Here is a 17,074-nt window from a genome sequence, read left to right as displayed (position 1 = left end):
TAGAGAGGCCCTGGAGCCTAACTGGTTAAAAGCATGGGCCCAGGGCCCTGGCCGGTGTGGCTCAGTGGATAGAGCATCGGGCTGCGGACTGAAGGGCCCCAGGTTCGATTCCGGTCAAGGGCATGTACCTTGGTTGCAGGCACATCCCCAGTAGGAGGTGTGCAGGAGGCAGCTGATCGATGTTTTTCTCTCATCCATGTTTCTAATTCTCTATCCTTCTCCCTTCCTCTCTGTAAAAAGTCAATAAAATATATATTTTTTAAAAAAAGGCCCTGACCAGTTTGGCTCAGTGGATAGAGCGTCAGCCTGTGGACTGAAAGGTCTCAGGTTTGATTCCGGTCAAGGGCATGTACCTTGGTTGCAGGCATATCCCCAGCAGGCGGTGTGCAGGAGGCAGCTGATCAATGTTTCTCTCTCATCCATATTTCTGACTCTCTATTCCTCTCTGTAAAAAAATCAATAAAATATATTTTTTAAAAAAGATATACTAAATGAAACAGCAAATAAAGTTCTGAGAAAAAAAGTTACCAACAGTCATTTCCCTTACTAGATGTTTAAAAAATTATAAAGTTAGAGTAATTAAAAGAGTGAGGTACTAGCATAGAATTAGATAACCATGAGTCCAGTAGCAGAACTAAGTGAGGGAATTCAGTAGACAGTGAATGTTGCATTTCCAGTCAATGGAAAGGGATGGATTACTGAACAAATGATGCCGACACATGACCATTTGACATTTAAATACTAACCTCCCATCTTATATTAAAACTAGAGGCCCGGTGCACAAAATTCATGCAAGGAGCTCGGCCCTCGCAGCCCCGGCTTCATACAGAAGGTCGACCAGAAGGATGTCCGGAAGGTCGTTCAGCTGTCCGGTCTTATTAGCATATTATGCTTTTTTTATTATTATAGATAAATGTCAAATGGCTTAAGTTTAAATAAACATAAATGAAACCATAGAAGTAACAGAAGAAAACGTAAGTGAACACATATATCATTTTAGGTTGGAAAAAGCATGACAAAGACAGAGCTGTGAAGATACAGACGGACAGATCTGATACGAAATTTTAAAATTTCTATGCCAAAACAAACAACCCAAATACAAGTGACAAGTTTAGAAGGGAAGGTGGCAGACTTTGCATCATGCCCCCAATGAATCATGCCTCTTGATACGTCCTTGTGTGGTCTCCTCCCCACACTGACCGTGTGACTTGCTTTAAAGGGACAGGGCGCAGACAGAGGTTGGATAGAGCTTGTGCGGTGGGACATGATCTCATCATGGTAGGCGGCTATCACTACGTGACAGACAGACAGACAGACAAACATACCACATGTACCCACCCAAGGTGAGCCCAGCAGAAGAACTGCCCGACCAACCCATTCATGTGCTAACTAGGCTTTGAGGTGGTTTGTTAGACCACCATGGATAACTGAGACAGCAGATCTGCATTCCCTTCGTAAATAGATTAAAAATCATGACGAGAAAAACCTACATCCCAGAGTGAGAAAACAGGCCAAACACGTGAACAGGTGATGGACACGCCAACAGCGATGGCCAATAACCACATGAAGAACCGTTCGACTCTACTCGTAATCAAAGAAATGCCAATTAAAGCAATGAGATAACACCTTGGGGCTATCAGATTGGCAGAGATTAAAAAGGCTGATGATCATGCCGTGGGCTGGCCAGAATGTGGGGGCACTGGCGCCCTCTCACCTCTTGCTGCTAATTCGGTAATGTGTATGAAAAACAGATAAAATTCGCTTCGGTCTGGTCCTTTCCCTTATTATTCACTCAGCTACTTATTATGGACTCACCGGGGCCTGTGCTGGGAACTAGGAATTCAGCCCGAGCAGGCAGGACCTCAAGCATTTTGGTTTGATGATGAATTAGGGCTTTATGCAAAGAGCGCCTCAATGCCATGACGGCTTTAGCAAGGGAGTAACCATATCGGATTTCCGCCTGAAGATCATCCTAGCTCAGCGGTTCTCAACCTGTGGGTCGCGACCCCTTTGGGGGTCGAACGACCCTTTCACAGGGGTCGCCTAAGACCATCAGAAAACACATCTATAATGACATCTTGTTTTGGTGATGAATCACTGTGCTTTAATGATGATCAATTTGTAACCATGAAATTGGGGGTCACCACAACATGAGGAGCTGTATTCAAGGGTCGCAGCATGAGGAAGGTTGAGAACCACTGTCCTAGGTGACGCATGGCAAATGGAGGACCAGAATGGAAAAGAGGAGAGACATTGACTGACTATTCAGGTGAGAGGAACGGCGGCCTGGACTTGAGGAGCGGCGGTGAGAGAGCGAGAAGCAAATGGAGGCTGTCCTGCCTGAACCTGCTGATGAGTACGAGAAAGGAAAACAGAAATACTACTTGATTTTTCCTCCTGGGAATTGGTCCTAAAACGTACGTGCATGTGCAGATGTAAAATATCCGATATGTGCGCAAAGACATGTATCCAAAGATGTTCATCGCAGTGTTTTTTAATAACAAAAATATTGGGGGGAAATCTCAGTCTATGGCTACAATATCCAAAGCATGGTGAAAATACTGTGCAGTTACTTACAGTAAATACTCTGCAGATCTGTATTTAGTGGTAAGATTTCCAAGGAAAGGGGCCAGTGACAAAATAATACAGTAAAATTTCACCTTTACATAGTATGATCTCGGTTTTTTTTTTTAATATATTTTATTGATTTTTTACAGAGAGGAAGGGAGAGGGACAGAGAGTTAGAAACATCGATGAGATAGAAACATCGATCAGCTGCCTTCTGCACACCTCCTACCGGGGATGTGCCCGCAACCAAGGTACATGCCCTTGACCGGAATCGAACCCGGGACCCTTGAGTCCGCAGGCCGACGCTCTATCCACTGAGCCAAACCGGTTTGGCTGATCTCAGTTTTATTGAAAACACACTCATACACACATACAAGCACATTTATGGCTGCACAGATGCATTATAAAAACGTAGAAAGCTACACATCAAAATATCAAAATCCTAGATGTTTTGATTTAAGATCTTTATACTGGTACGTCCCATACTTTCTAAAAGCTATGCAAAACCTGTGCTGCTTTATAGTGGAAGGGGAAAAAGTAATAAAAAAATAAATAAAAAATAGAAAACACCGATCAGACATTTGGACAACAGTAACTGGTTTTCTTAAAACACTGCAAATACAACGGTTAAAAGAGACCACACAGAAATACACATAACTTCAAGTGTTATGTGTGACAACCTGGAATTCACAGATCTTCAATTACTGAAAACAGAACAGTGCTTGCCATTCTGGTCCCACAGGAGGTGAGAATTTGGGAGTGGAGAGAAAGGGACAGTTCAGGATTGCAGAATAAAGGAGACGCTCAAAGGTAACCCATAGTTAATCATTATTTAAAAACCTGCTCCGAAAGATCCCTCCACCGTAAAACAAGCAAGCTGGACTCCGTGGAGATCTGACCTAAAGAGCCATTCATTTTATGTCCCTTGTGTTCTGGGCTGCTTTATGAAGCCGCTTCCCTACCAGGTTGACACAAAAAAATGCAGATACCAAAAACAGGCAGGAGGAGGCTGAGGGCCTGGGAAGCGAAGTGAGAGGTTGCCTTCATCTCCTCAGATGTGCTATTGGCCAAGACGGAGCGTTCCAGAAGGCCGTGAACCACTGAGCACGTGGCTCGGTCCATTTGCAAATGGCCTACTTCCCTCCCCCTAGGCGACTTCACCCAAAGACAAAACTTCCTTGGTGTTTGAGATGACCGATTCTCACCGCCCAGACTCAAGTTTTCTGAAGATTCTGCAGGATGCGCCTCGTGGATGTTTATCCGTGAGTTTAGGCATCTTTTACTCAGAACGGGGCCTCCCAGAGAGAGGCGTCTGCCACCTTCACGTGAAGATAAGGCTCCCAATGTTGTTCAGGCCTCTCAAGGGCAGCAAGACCAAGGTCTCCACTCCACGCTCACTGCCCCCTGCCTGGCTCCCCCCACAGAAAACCCCAGTGCTTCTGCCTTCAATCTCTCTTCTTTAGGAAACATGAAGATGTTCATTTCAAATGTGAATCCAAAGTGAGAAAAATGCCAGAAACCATGCAAAGCATATGACACCCTCTTCTGATCCTCTACAGCAGTGGTTCTCAACCTTCTTAATGCCGAGACCCTTTCATACAGTTCCTGGTGTTGTGGTGACCCCCAATTTCATGGTTACAAATTGATCATCATTAAAGCATAGCGATGAATCACAAAAAACAAGATGTAATTATAGATGTGTTTTCCGATGGTCTTAGGCGACCCCTGTGAAAGGGCCGTTCGACCCCCAAAGGGGTTGCAACCCAGAGGTTGAGAACCGCTAGTCTACAGTCTAGTTTGTAAGTGAAAATAATAGTCCAAGGATAGGGGAGTGGGCACTGAGATATAATCCTCAGGCCATAAAATTCACTCTTGCAACGTATAAAATTCAGTGGTTTTTAGTATATTCAAAAGGTTGGGCAACCATCACCACTGTGAAATTCCAGAACATTTTCATCATCCCAGAAAGAAACCCCATACGTATCCCTAACATTCACTCCCCATCCCTCCTTCACTCTCCCCAGCCCCTGGCAGCCACTAAGCCACTGGCTGTCTTTACAGATTTGCCTATTCTGGGCATTTCCTATCAACGGAATCGTACAACACGGGGCCTTTTGTGTCTGACTTCCTCCGCTTAGCATGTTTCCACTCGTGCTGTGTACTTGATTCCCTTGATGGTCCAACAAGTATTCCACTCGGAAGAGACCACAATCTGATTCTCCACGGATCGGTCAACAGACATTGGGGTCACCGCCACTTTGGGGCTATTCTGAGTAATGCTGCCACCACATCTGTGAACAAATGATTGTGTGGACATGTATTTGCATTTGTCCTGGATCCATACCTGGGACAGGGATTGCTGAGTCATGTAGTAAGTCTATGTTTAGGTTTCTGTGTGTGTGTGTGTGTGTGTGTGTGTGTATTTTTATTGATGTCAGAGAGAAAGGGAGAGGGAGAGAGAGATAGAAACATCAACGATGAGAGAGAATCATTGACTGGCTGCCTCCTGCACGCCCCACACTGGGGATAGAGGCCACAACCTGGGCATGTGCCCTTGGCAGGAATCGAACCTGGGACCCTTCAGTCCGCAGGCCTGACACTTTATCCACTGAGCCAAACCGGCCAGGGCTATATAGGCTTACGTTTCTGAGGAACTGCCAAGCTGTTTCTAAAGCAGCTGTATCATTTACAAAAGTTCTTTACATTCTTACCATAAACTTAAGAGATGTCAGACTTTCATAGAAATAGGGGATTATTCTTATCAATCCCATTTTTATGTGCCAAGTGTTATGCCAGGGTTGAATATAATTTCTGATTTAATTTTCCCAACAACTCCGTATCGCAAGAGTTATAACCATTTTTAGAGAAGAAATTCCAATCTCAAAAACTATAGCCTACTCAAAACATCAATTCGCTAGGAGATGTCAGAATAGGGTTCAAACTCAGGTTGCCTTCAAAGCCTGAACTCTTTCCCCTCCATCATGCAGCCTCTACTACACCGAGCTCTCCACGCACCGCTTCCCGCTGACAACATCCTCTTGGAAAAGCGACACGCTAATGAAACTTATTGGGACCGTTCTAAAATAGAAGCTTCCCAACGTACAGCTCTTTCTAGAAAATACAGGAGAGCTCTAGCGTAATCCGCCCCCTCGTTTATCTACAGATCCCCTAAGCGTTATCCAGATTAGCTTCTTCCAGCGAAGCTGTCTGCCCTGACACACACACACACAAAAATCTGGGGATCTTCCGCTATGGACTGAAATGTGCCCCCCAGCCTCGTTCATATGTTAAAGCCCTATTCCCCCAAATGCCCCAAATGACTTCATCTGGAGATAGAGCTTTTAGGAGGTAATTAAGGTTAAATGAGGTCATTAGGGTGGGATGTTAATCTGGTAGGATTGCTGACCTTGTAAGAAGAGGAAGTCTGTGTCTGTTTCTTTTCTCTCTCTCTCTCTCTCTCTCTCTCTCTTCCCCCCTCCCCCACCAAACATTCTGGCACTGTCACCTCAGACTTCCAGCCCCCATACCTCTGAAAACCTAAGTTTCTGTGGTGTAAGCCTCCCAGTCTATCCTATTTTGCTATGGCGCCCCAAGCTAACTCATTCATACAGCTCCCTTCCTGAGTATCACACACCAATCAATTTAACAATCATAGCAGCTTTATTTAGAATTGCAAAAAATAAAAAATGGGGGGTTGGGGGGAAGAATTGGTATTTGCAGGACTTGATAAGATTCCAAAGGCAGGCATGACATGAAGTAGAAATAAGCTAAACCAACAGACACGCCTAACACTTCCTGCTCAAAAATAGTTGCAAGTCCCAGGATTCAAAAGACCAGAAAACACGGAGCGATGGCCCTCCTATTCCTTCGGGGTTTCATGAGAAAAGTCCAGGAAACATGGAACCCCCTCTAGGGGGGGTTTGGAGTGACACGAACCCGACTGGCAGTCTTTCTGGCCACTCCTGAGCTTGTTGGAGCGAGAAACAAACTCTCTATCTATTCCCTGTGGCCAGGGTGCTGTTCTGTGCGTCTGCTGGAACTAAGTCACTTGGACACGTACTAAATGCCCAACACGATCTTACACCCCGGATACAGCACCGGGAAGAGCTGCAGGACACTGCAGGCGCCCCCGAAATGGTGGTGACTATCGTCAGGGGACCGATTCTGGAAAAGAACAAGCCAGTCAGCGTCAAAAGTTCACATGAGCACCCGACTACGTGCCAAGTATTTTGTTGGGACGGTGAATATAAAAATGCAGTCCCCACCCTCCAAGAGCTTACGAAGAAGAGGGACAGATAGGTGCAGGGAATTATAAAACGATGTAATAGCCCTAACCGGTTTGGCTCAGTGGATAGAGCGTCGGCCTGCGGACTGAAGGGTCCTGGGTTCGATTCCGGTCAAGGGCATGTGCCTGGGTTGCGGGCACATCCCCAGTGGGGAGCGTGCAGGAGGCAGCTGGTCGATGTTTCTCTCTCATCGATGTTTCTAACTCTCTATCCCTCTTCCTTCCTCTCTGTAAAAAATCAATAAAATATATTTTTTTAAAAAAACCACAATGTAATAAATATGATACAGAGCATAGAGGAACGAACACTCAGCCACAGCTGGGAGGGAGATGAACCAGGGGTGTCTTCCCAAGTCTGACAAGGGCTTCCCTTCTTGCTTTCTATTCTTCTTAAACGCTTTTCTGGGGAAGCACCCACTGAGTGTACAGCCTCAGCTCCGATTCTCTCTCCTTAACTTTCCCTTCCACTCCATTCCATCTGTCGATTTCAAAGATAGGGAAGTGGGGGGGGGGGGGGGGAGCAGCTTTAAGTTGGCAAGGGAAGAGTTTAAGTACCATTTCTCTCCCCACAACCACATAAAAACTGAGATCACATTTTTTCCAAATACTTCCTACGCTCATGAAAAATACTGGGTGTCCTAGGAGTTCTACAATCCCCTCAGATTTAAGCTGGGTATAGGGTAAGGACCCAAAACCACCAGCCACACCAGCCCAATGGGGCCTGTCTGGGTATTTTGCTAATTCCAAACAGACTAAGGGGGTCTCCAAAGCCTTGAATAATGAATGAATGGCCTTGGGTCCATTTTCTCCACTAATCCACACGCGTTCGAGATGTACTCACTTACTAAAAGCCTACAATGCGAAACAATGCCTACCTACAAGGCAATGAGGGTCTCCATTTTAATACCCATTTGGCTCCAGTCCCTAAAATAAACCTGCGTGGGCAAGTCACACACCCAGCAGCTACAAGGACAGATGAAGACCCACGGGAAGACAGGCATCCTTTCACGGCCAGCTCACTTGATGCAACTATCCCGCAAAATAATAGAATCATCTCCATTTCTACCCGTTGGCTCAAGCAACGAGTCAGCATAGGAAACCTGGGTCTTCCAAGCCTGGCTTGTACCAACCACTGTGAAGTGTTTACGACATTCGTCACCACCGTAAACGAAGGTAACAAAATCCCAAGAAGAATCTCAAAGACTAAAAATACCCAAGGAAGGAAACGGTAATGATCTATTTCCTCGACTATAAAATAAGAAGGCTGAGCCGGGCCGGCCTGGCTCCGTGGTTGAGCGTCGACCTGTGAACCAGGAGGTCACGGTTCGATTCCCGGTCAGGGCACATGCCCAGAGTTGTGGGCTCGATCCCCAGTAGGGGGCGTGCAGGAGGCAGCCGATCTATGATTCTCTCTCATCATTGATGTTTCTCTCTTTCTCTCTCCCTTCCTCTCTGAAATCAATCAATAAATATATACATATATAATAAAATAAAATAAGAAAGCTGGACTAGATGACAGATAATTAAGCAGCATTCCAGGGAACAGTCCCCAGTGCCCCCTGGGACCCACGTCCCACCAAACATTACTCACCAATCATGGCCCGAGCTTCCCCACCAAGCCCAGAAATGCATCTACCAGGATGTCTGCGCCAACGAGGCAGCCACTACCAACTGGAGTCAGGAAGCAAAATGTCACCTACCGCCCGTTCTTGAACTACATGAAGGCCAGAAAGGCGAAGCCAACTACCCACAAGTTTTAGATAATTCAGCCTCAAAATAAGAAGAGTAACATAATGGTATAACACAAGAATCCAAAGCACCTTCTCTTCTAATATGACCATTTGACTCTCGCTACCCAGTAAAGAATTATCCCCGTTTTCACATATTTTAAACGATGAAGCAGTGAAATGATGTGATGAGCTCAAGGTCATGCGGAGAGCAAGTGGCCTGGATGAATCCTCACAACCCTACGCCTTTGGACGTGAGACCGTCACCGAGCAGGGAGTGAAATACTAGGCCAGTGGTCGGCAAACTCATTAGTCAACAGAGCCAAATACCAACAGTACGACGATTGAAATTTCTTTTGAGAGCCAATTTTTTTTAAAATATATTTTATTGATTTTTTTACAGAGAGGAAGGGAGAGGGATAGAGAGTTAGAAACATCGATGAGAGAGAAACATCGATCAGCTGCCTCCTGCACATCCCCCACCGGGAATGTGCCCGCAACCCAGGTACATGCCCTTGGCCGGAATCGAACCTGGGACCTTTCAGTCCGCAGGCTGACGCTCTATCCGCTGAGCCAAACCGGTTTCGGCATGAGAGCCAAATTTTTTAAACTTAAACTATATAGGTAGGTACATTGTTATTAACTTAATGAGGGCACTCCTAAGGCTTAGGAAGAGCCACACTCAAGGGGCCAAAGAGCCGCATGTGGCTCGAGAGCCGCAGTTTGCCGACCACGGTACTAGACTATTTAATATGGACCCAAGAATAATGTCAAACCAAAATCACCTGAGCTCCTCTTAGCCACACACAACTACGTTAGATCAGACAAGCTGCTCTTTCTATTTAAAAAAAACACAAGCAAACAAAAAAACTGAACTAACCACTTCGTAAAAAAAAAAAAAAGCAATTATTTAAAAGGCATACACCAAAAAGTGGGATGTTACCCTAAAAATACCAGTTTGGAGGATCTCAACCCTTTCACTGTCTTGCATACAAAATGCACTGTCTCATTTCTTCAAATTCTCATCTATCTTTAAGCAAAGCATCGAGAAGTAACTCTACGCGCTGCTTTTAACGCGTGTAGAATGCCTTGAAGACTGGTTCAGGAACGTAGAGTGTTTGCTATTCACTTCCCTTCTGTACAGGGATGAATCAATGACATTGCATCGCAGCAGGCATGCTATTCCTAACATTAAAATCGTCTCAGAGATCTGATCCCAAATACTTAAACAGTAACATAGTCCTCACCTCCTCTCTTCCGAATCCTGACCAGCCCGAGTGGAAATTCCTGCCTAGGCATTCCTATTTCTGGGTGGCCTTTAAAACATCAGAACGACTCCTTAATATAACTAAAATAGACCCGATTGAATCGTATAGCAGTTATGTTCCTACGGCATCCTGGAGACTAAGTCAAATATTAATATCACCCGAAAAGCCCACGGCCCCAAAATATCCCAAAGCTTTCTGGCAACCAGCACAAGAGCCTATTAACCCCCGAATCAGACCAGCCTACCTTCCCAGATACCGGAGAAAAGATGTGCACGGGTCACACAGCCACCTACCGAATAATCCAATGCCTTCCAGAGTGAACAGCTGACCCCCCCTCCTGCTTGTAAATTATTCAGAATTAGCCTACAAAGAATTACTGTGGGCTGCGTGAGCCAACTTGTCAGGCCTGTGGACCGTGTTCTAGCTACATGTATGCTACTGGAAAGCATCAGGGTGAACCCGCCCTCTCTACATTCAATCAGGAAAAGAGCAGAAAAAGAGCTTTAAAAAAGTACAAGTTACTTTTTTATGAGAAAAGGCACTTTTAAGTGAAGACATCATTGACCTGTGACGGATTGACAAGGATCTATGATAGAGATCGTACACTTCACGGACGACTCTAAACAGTGACTTTTTTTTTTTTGAATCAGAAAACTTGACAATCATTTTCTTTACAAATATCCCTGTCACTGTTTTATGTTGCTCAGTGTTGAGATAAGTTTACCCAAAATTTGGAAAAAAAAAACAGTGGCTTCTGATCTACAAGACCCAGAGAGCATTACATTTTTAAAGGAGAAATGAGCAATGTGGAGTAAGGCATAACATTGCATCTATTTTACTGTCGTTTGAGTTTTCAATGACATTAGTAACTTGATTTAAAAAAAAAACAACTAATGGCTCAAGTTTTCCAAGCTGTATTTTACAAAGATTATTATTTTTTTTTTTTTTTTGGTTTGTATGTCATAATCCCATTTTAAGCTGATCCATTACATGTGAAAATAACTCGTGTGGAATCCCGGAGGAGAAAGAAGTCACTTAGAGACACACAGAATTTAACAATTTTTAACGCCACGCATCAAGACCTATAACTTGGAACCAGAGAAAAACATTAATTCAAATTGACAGGAAACTGAAATACACGGCTATAATCACACACACAAAAAAATGTATTTAAAAAAAAAATGGGACAGTGTTCAACCGTGATAAAAAAAAACAAAACAACAAAAAACAACAACAAAAAACTAAAGTTAACGGGGAAACTACTTAATTGGAGAAAGAATTCCAAAGACATGACATTTTCTCGCCCGAGCACAGGAACGGGTAGGGTCTATCATTCAAATTTCCTTGCATTACATTCTAAAGCTCTTGGCAACTGTTGGCCATGAATCTTTAACACAAAGGAGACTCAAATCCAAATGAAACTGGTAAGACTATCTCTCCCAGGACACAGAAATGGAGGAACTGACCTGATCCCACAATTGTTGAGCCCAAAGGGAGGGCCTACAGGGCAGGATGATAACGCAGAATGGATCGGCCTCCAGGCTACCCACCCAGTCCCGTTGCTCACCAAGCCGAGCACCAATCCGATAAGAGAAGGTTATGGGCACACAACAGGCTTAGGAATGGCTGGGGGGGGGGGGGGGGGGGTCCCCTCCAATGAATGACACCCCACCCCACGGTTTATTCCCTAAGAAACAATTGGAGAAACAAAAAAAAGAAAAATGTCGCACCATATGTTTCCTCGTAGCCATTAAACAGGTCGATTACGAGGGTGCGTTCAGCCCTGGTCTTTGGGGATGAGCACGTTTAGCCTGTTGTATTGATTACGGGGGGGGGGGGGGGGGGGGAGCGCAGCTGCTGCATTGCAACAAGGGCTGCCACGGAGGCCGGAGAGGAGAGGGCTTTTGCAAACCAACCCCTCCCCGCCCCCACTCACCCCCCCCCCAACCAACTAACTTCTCCCGGTCTTCCACGGTCCCCCCCCTTATAAACCTCAGACGTTCTCCCCCTCCCCTCCCCTCCCCATCGGGAGATGCCCCCTCTCAGCCCGCCTTCCCCTCCCGCTCTCGGAGCGCTTCCTACCCGCAGCGATTTCAGGTCCCTGCAACTTTTCCTCGTTTTTCCATTCAACCCCGGAGTCGCGTCCTGAGAGCGCGCGGGGAGGGGGCAGCTCCGAGGGGAACCCCTGCGCCCGCGCCGCGCGCCCCGCTCCCCGGACCCTCCCCGGCGCCCAGGTGGGGCTGGCCCGGGAGGGGGGGGGAGCGGGGCGCAAACTGAACGCAGGCTGGGGAGCCCTGGCGCCTGGGGAGCACTGAGGGGGAATGGGAGGGCCCTCGAGGGAACTGGGGGACCCCGCACAGAGATCCTCCCGTCCGTCCGCCTCCCCACACCCCCCAACCCCCCATGAGGGGCTGGGGAGGGTTAGGAGGGAGAAAGAGAAACGAGAAGGGACAAAGGAGGAGGGAGCGCAGCCCGGAGAGCCGGGAGCCGCGCGGGGAGGGGAGGGAAGGCGGGTCCGAGGACGGCGGCTCCGCTGCACAATGGCCCCCCCGCCCGCGCCCCGCGCCCCTCACCTCATGGTGCCGGCGCCCGGGCTTCCCCAGCCGCCGGGAGACGCGGGAGGCGCCGAGCCCGGGGTCCGGCCTCCAGGGGCGGGACGCAGAGGAGAGACGGGGCCGAGCGGCCGCGGGGCTACACCATCTCCGCGCACAAAGCGCGGCGCCGGCCGGAGCGCAGGGAGGCGCGGGCGAGGGACGCGGCGAGGGGGCGGGAGGCCGAGCGCCCCGCGGTCCCGCGGCCGCCGCAGCGCCCCCTCCTCCTCCTCCTCCTCCTCCGCGTCCGGGAGCTTCCTCGGCCGCCCTCGCAGGGGTGCCCGCCGGGGCCGCCGCTCCCCAGGCCCGCGCCCGCCGCCCAGGCCGTGAGCACCGGCAGCTGCGGCCGCCGCGGGGGGAGAGTCGGGATCGCCGTCGCCGGGAGCCCGGGGAGGCGGGGCGCGCGGAGGAGCACGCAGGCGCCGCCCTCCCCCTCCTTCCCGGGGCGAGGGGGGCGGTGCGGGGGGCGGGGAGGGGGGCCGGGCGCTCCCCACCCGCCGGCGGCCGGGGCCCCCGCGGGCTGCGGAGGGCGGGAGGGGCGGGAGCGGGCCGGGCCCCGTCGGGTGGTCAGGCTCTTTGTTGCTGCCCCACCTCGCCCCCTCCGGCCCCCCGGGATTGGGGCTGTCCCCCCCTCCCTCCGCCGAGGGTTCCTCGCCCGGGGTTGTCCTTGGCCGTGGGCCCCCTCCCCGCCGCCTCGCGCTCCCCTGCAGCTGGGGGAGCTCCCGGGCCCCTCTCCCGGTGGCCGGGGCGCAGAGATCGGGGCGCCAGGACCCCTGGGCACCCGCGTGGGGAGCCGGGATGCGTGACTGGGCGCCCGGCCGGGGACTCCGGGGCTGGGGCGGCCGGGGCCCTCGCGCGGGGCCCGGTGCTCAGCTCGCCCTGGCGCCAGCTCCGGGGGCTGGGGCGTCCCGGCCAGCCCCGCCGCGCCGCGGTTCCCCGCCATGCCTCCGGGGTGGGGAGGGGGTGCACATGGAAACTGGGGTCATCATTGTTCGCTCCGCTGCGGTTCTGCCCGAGGAATCCCTGCGCTCGCCGCGGGGACGAGCCGGGAGGCGCGCTATGGAGAGGGATGACTTCATCCCCGCACCGGCGCGGGGGAGACGCAGCCCGCGAAACCCCCTTCCCTCGTCATGAGCGAAAAGGGAATTCCTGCCGGGGGGCGGGGAGGGAGGTGAGCCTACGACAGCGTTCCCTTCCCCGCCATTCACATTCTCTCTTGAAATCACCTCCTTGAGAAGCTATAAGGAGACGGCAAATGCTGGCCGAGCCAATTCATCTCAGGTCCAATGGCGCGGGCGGAGGGGGTCGTCCAGGAAGCCAGGAGGCACCGTTGTGGGTGGTTTCCAATGTCCAAAAGCAAATCCAATCATCAAATAAAAATGCCCGCCGGACGGACGGACGGACGGACTGCAGGCCTCTCTGGTGATCCTGATAAAGGAAAAGACTGCGTTTTCTATAAAAAAAAGATGACTTAGAATGGAAAAGGGCTGGGTTCCTGTTCCTGGAGGATCTCATCCAAAATGGAGGAGCTACCAGGACTCCCAGAGATCCATGCACAAGTTTCCGTGCTTTATTTATTTATTTTAATCTATTTTATTGATTTTTACAGAGAGGAAGGGAGAGGGATAGAGAGTTAGAAACATCGATGAGAGAGAAACATCGATCAGCTGCCTCCTGCATACCCCCTACTGGGGAGGAGCCCGCAACCAAGGTACATGCCCTTGACTGGAATCCAACCTGGGACCCTTCAGTCCACAGGCCGACGCTCTATCCACTGAGCCAAACCGGTCAGGGCTCGGTGCTTTATTTTAAGATGGAGGTAGGTACAGGTCAAATTATAGTTATGACAGACGAGACCATGAATATACTTGCAAAAGGAGAATGAGCAAGTGACAGAGTCATACGTGGTCAATGCCTGACTTGTCTATAATAGAACGGTGTGGCCCAGTTTTAACTATAAAAAGCTTTTCCTGCTTTTTCAGACTCAATGGTGAGTTATTCTCTTTTTGGAACCAACCCGCAGCCTCCAACCTACAGCCCCATAGAAGCCGTGACCTGGAGCCATGGCACGGAACCAGGGTGGCCTCTGCTTACACAGGGTGTACTTGAAGAACGCTAATTTCTGCCCACACAGCTAATTACCGCTCACCATCACCAAGTGTTTTTTATTCCAGGAGCTCCAAGCACTGGGGAGAAAACACCCTTGCCAAGCAAATGCCCTTGTTGCCACCTTACAAGTAGAGGCAGGGAAATAGAGTCAAGAACTGGGTGAGTTAGTGCAAGGCATGATGAAACATCATCTATAACAGCGGTTCTCAGCCTGTGGGTCGCGACCCCTTTGGGGCTCGAACGACCCTTTCACAGGGGTCGCCTAAGACCATCGGAAAACACATCTATAATGACATATTGTTTTTGTGATTCATCACTATGCTTTAATGATGTTCAATTTATAACAATGAAATTGGGGGTCACCACAACATGAGGAACTGTATTAAAGGGTCGTGGCATTAGGAAGGTTGAGAACCACTGGTCTATAATAATAAAAGCGTAATATGCTCATTAGACCGGATGTCCTTCCAGAGGACCTTCCAGACTAAGCCGGGGCAGGGAAGCCTGGGTCCCGGGTGCCAGTAGCTGGAGGGAAGCCCGGGTCCCGGGTCCCAGTGGGAAGCCAGTGCCAGCAGCTTGGGGAAGGAAGGCCTACCCTTGCATGCATTTCGTGCACCAGGCCTCTAGTGACTAGTGTAAGGTTCATTATCTAATTGTTTAATTAGAACACATGCACCCAAAATCTTCTTTTCCACATGAACCAAAGAATATTTGCTGCGGAGGGTTTTTTTTTTCTTGGAAAAGTAATAATAAGACATATGGAACCATCTTGGAAAAGTATTCCGAAGACATAGCCGACCACAAAGAATTCTCACCCATTTGCCTTAGTCCATTCATAGCAATACAGTGAATCCAGCAAAGCTTATGTTTCAGGGAAAAGTCTTAGAAAGTGCCAAAAGGGGTGGAGATTTTGCTGTAATGACTCCAGCGATCTCCAGCCAGAGACAAGAGGATAAAAATTCCTAACAGATGACTCCATAACCTACTTCTCATTTGTGAAAGCTAATCCATCCTGCGCTAAATAAGTGATCTATCACATCATCTTTACCCTAACAGCACATGTTCCAGCGGTACGGGTACCAAATTAAGCAATCCACGTGGAAAAGGCTGTTCTTCTCTTCTATGTTTATTAAAAAAGGTACCGGCCAAGAATTTTGGCTGCCTCCGGCCATTTCCATCCTTCTGCATGGCCGCCCGCCAGCTCACAAGTTGGTCATACCATTGCCCTTGGATTTAGATATTGCCACGGGTGGCCTGACCTCCAACGGTGCCTTCTGTAAGAAGGGCAGTGTGTGCGCCTGTGACAAAATGTTACCCGCTCCTCGTTCATACTTGGTTTAACAATCAATGCGGTCAAGAGGGGAGCTGGGGCGAAAGGAATCACAGACTTATTCCGGTCCCAAAGGAAACGTTGTGGAATGTGTTACCCATCTAGAATAAAAGAATTTTAGAGATGGAAGGAATCTGAAGCCCAGCCCACTCATTGTTCAGGAAAGTGAGACCCAGGGAGGTTAAGAAAATTACCCACAGTCACGCAGCGCCTCTGTGGCAGAAGTGGAACTTGAACCAGAATTTCCAATTATTGGTCCATTGCTCTTTCTGCCACCTCATCCTACCTTCCTGTGGCATAAGTGAGCGTGGATGAAGGCAGTAAAAAATGGAAGCAGATTCTCTTCTCATAAACCCTGTTTCATAATGAGCTGGGATTGGGTTGGCTTGGTGAAAACCATTTGAATTTTCGTCTCATAAGAGTGGCCCCGTCTGAAGCCCTCCTGTAGGCACCCGGGTGTTTGAAAGGAGGAGAAATGAATAAATACATGAGTGAATGAATGACCGCTCTAATCTAAGATGAACAGGAAACTATTCATGAGAAGAAATAGACTCTCACCCAGGTTAGCGTGGCTTAGTAGTTGAGTATTGACCTATGAACCAGGAGGTCACAGTTTGATTCCCGGTCAGGGCACATGCTCGGGTTGTGGGCTCGATCCCCAGTGTGGGGCTTGCAGGAGGCAGTGGATCCATGATTCTCTCTCATCATTGATGTTTCTATCTCTCCCTCTCCCTTCCTCTCTGAAATCAACTTTAAAAAAATACATTTTTTTAAAAAAAGGAAATAAACTCTCTTCTTAACACTTAAGTATATGGGCCTCAATTTTCCCCCATAGAACAACACCCAACTTAACATCCTGGTAGGAGGACTGCATCATGCCCTAGATCAGTGGTCTGCAAACTGCGGCTCTCGAGCCACATGCGGCTCTTTGATCCCTTGAGTGTGGCTCTTCCACAAAATATCGACTTCTGCACATGGGCCACGAAGTTTCAATCACACCGTGTATGCGCGCCCACACGTGGTATTTTGTGGAAGAGCCACACTCAAGGAGCCGAAGAGCCACATGTGGCTCGCGAGCCGCAGTTTGCCGACCACTGCCCTAGATCAGTGGTTCTCAACCTTCTGGCCCTTTACATACAGTTCCTCATGTGGTGACCCAACCATAAAATTATTTTCGTTGCTACTTCATCACTGTC

General features: G+C 48.9%; 1 protein-coding gene across 1 annotated transcript in view; it reads right to left on the bottom strand.

Annotated features, from left to right (window-relative positions):
• The window catches only part of ENAH (ENAH actin regulator), a 106,002-nt gene extending 93,202 nt beyond the window's left edge, over positions 1-12,800 (bottom strand). Inside the window, 1 exon segment of the mRNA XM_070401340.1 lies at positions 12,422-12,800. Within this exon segment, the coding sequence (XP_070257441.1) occupies positions 12,422-12,426 (5 nt within the window). The 5' untranslated portion in view covers positions 12,427-12,800.
• Between the last annotated feature and the right edge of the window lie 4,274 nt (positions 12,801-17,074).

Source organism: Myotis yumanensis, unplaced genomic scaffold, assembly GCF_028538775.1.
Source record: "Myotis yumanensis isolate MYYU_CA2020_CCGP unplaced genomic scaffold, mMyoYum1.0.hap1 SCAF_22, whole genome shotgun sequence".
Classification (NCBI taxonomy): Eukaryota; Metazoa; Chordata; class Mammalia; order Chiroptera; family Vespertilionidae; genus Myotis; species Myotis yumanensis.
This window is presented reverse-complemented; position numbering and strand designations above follow the sequence as displayed.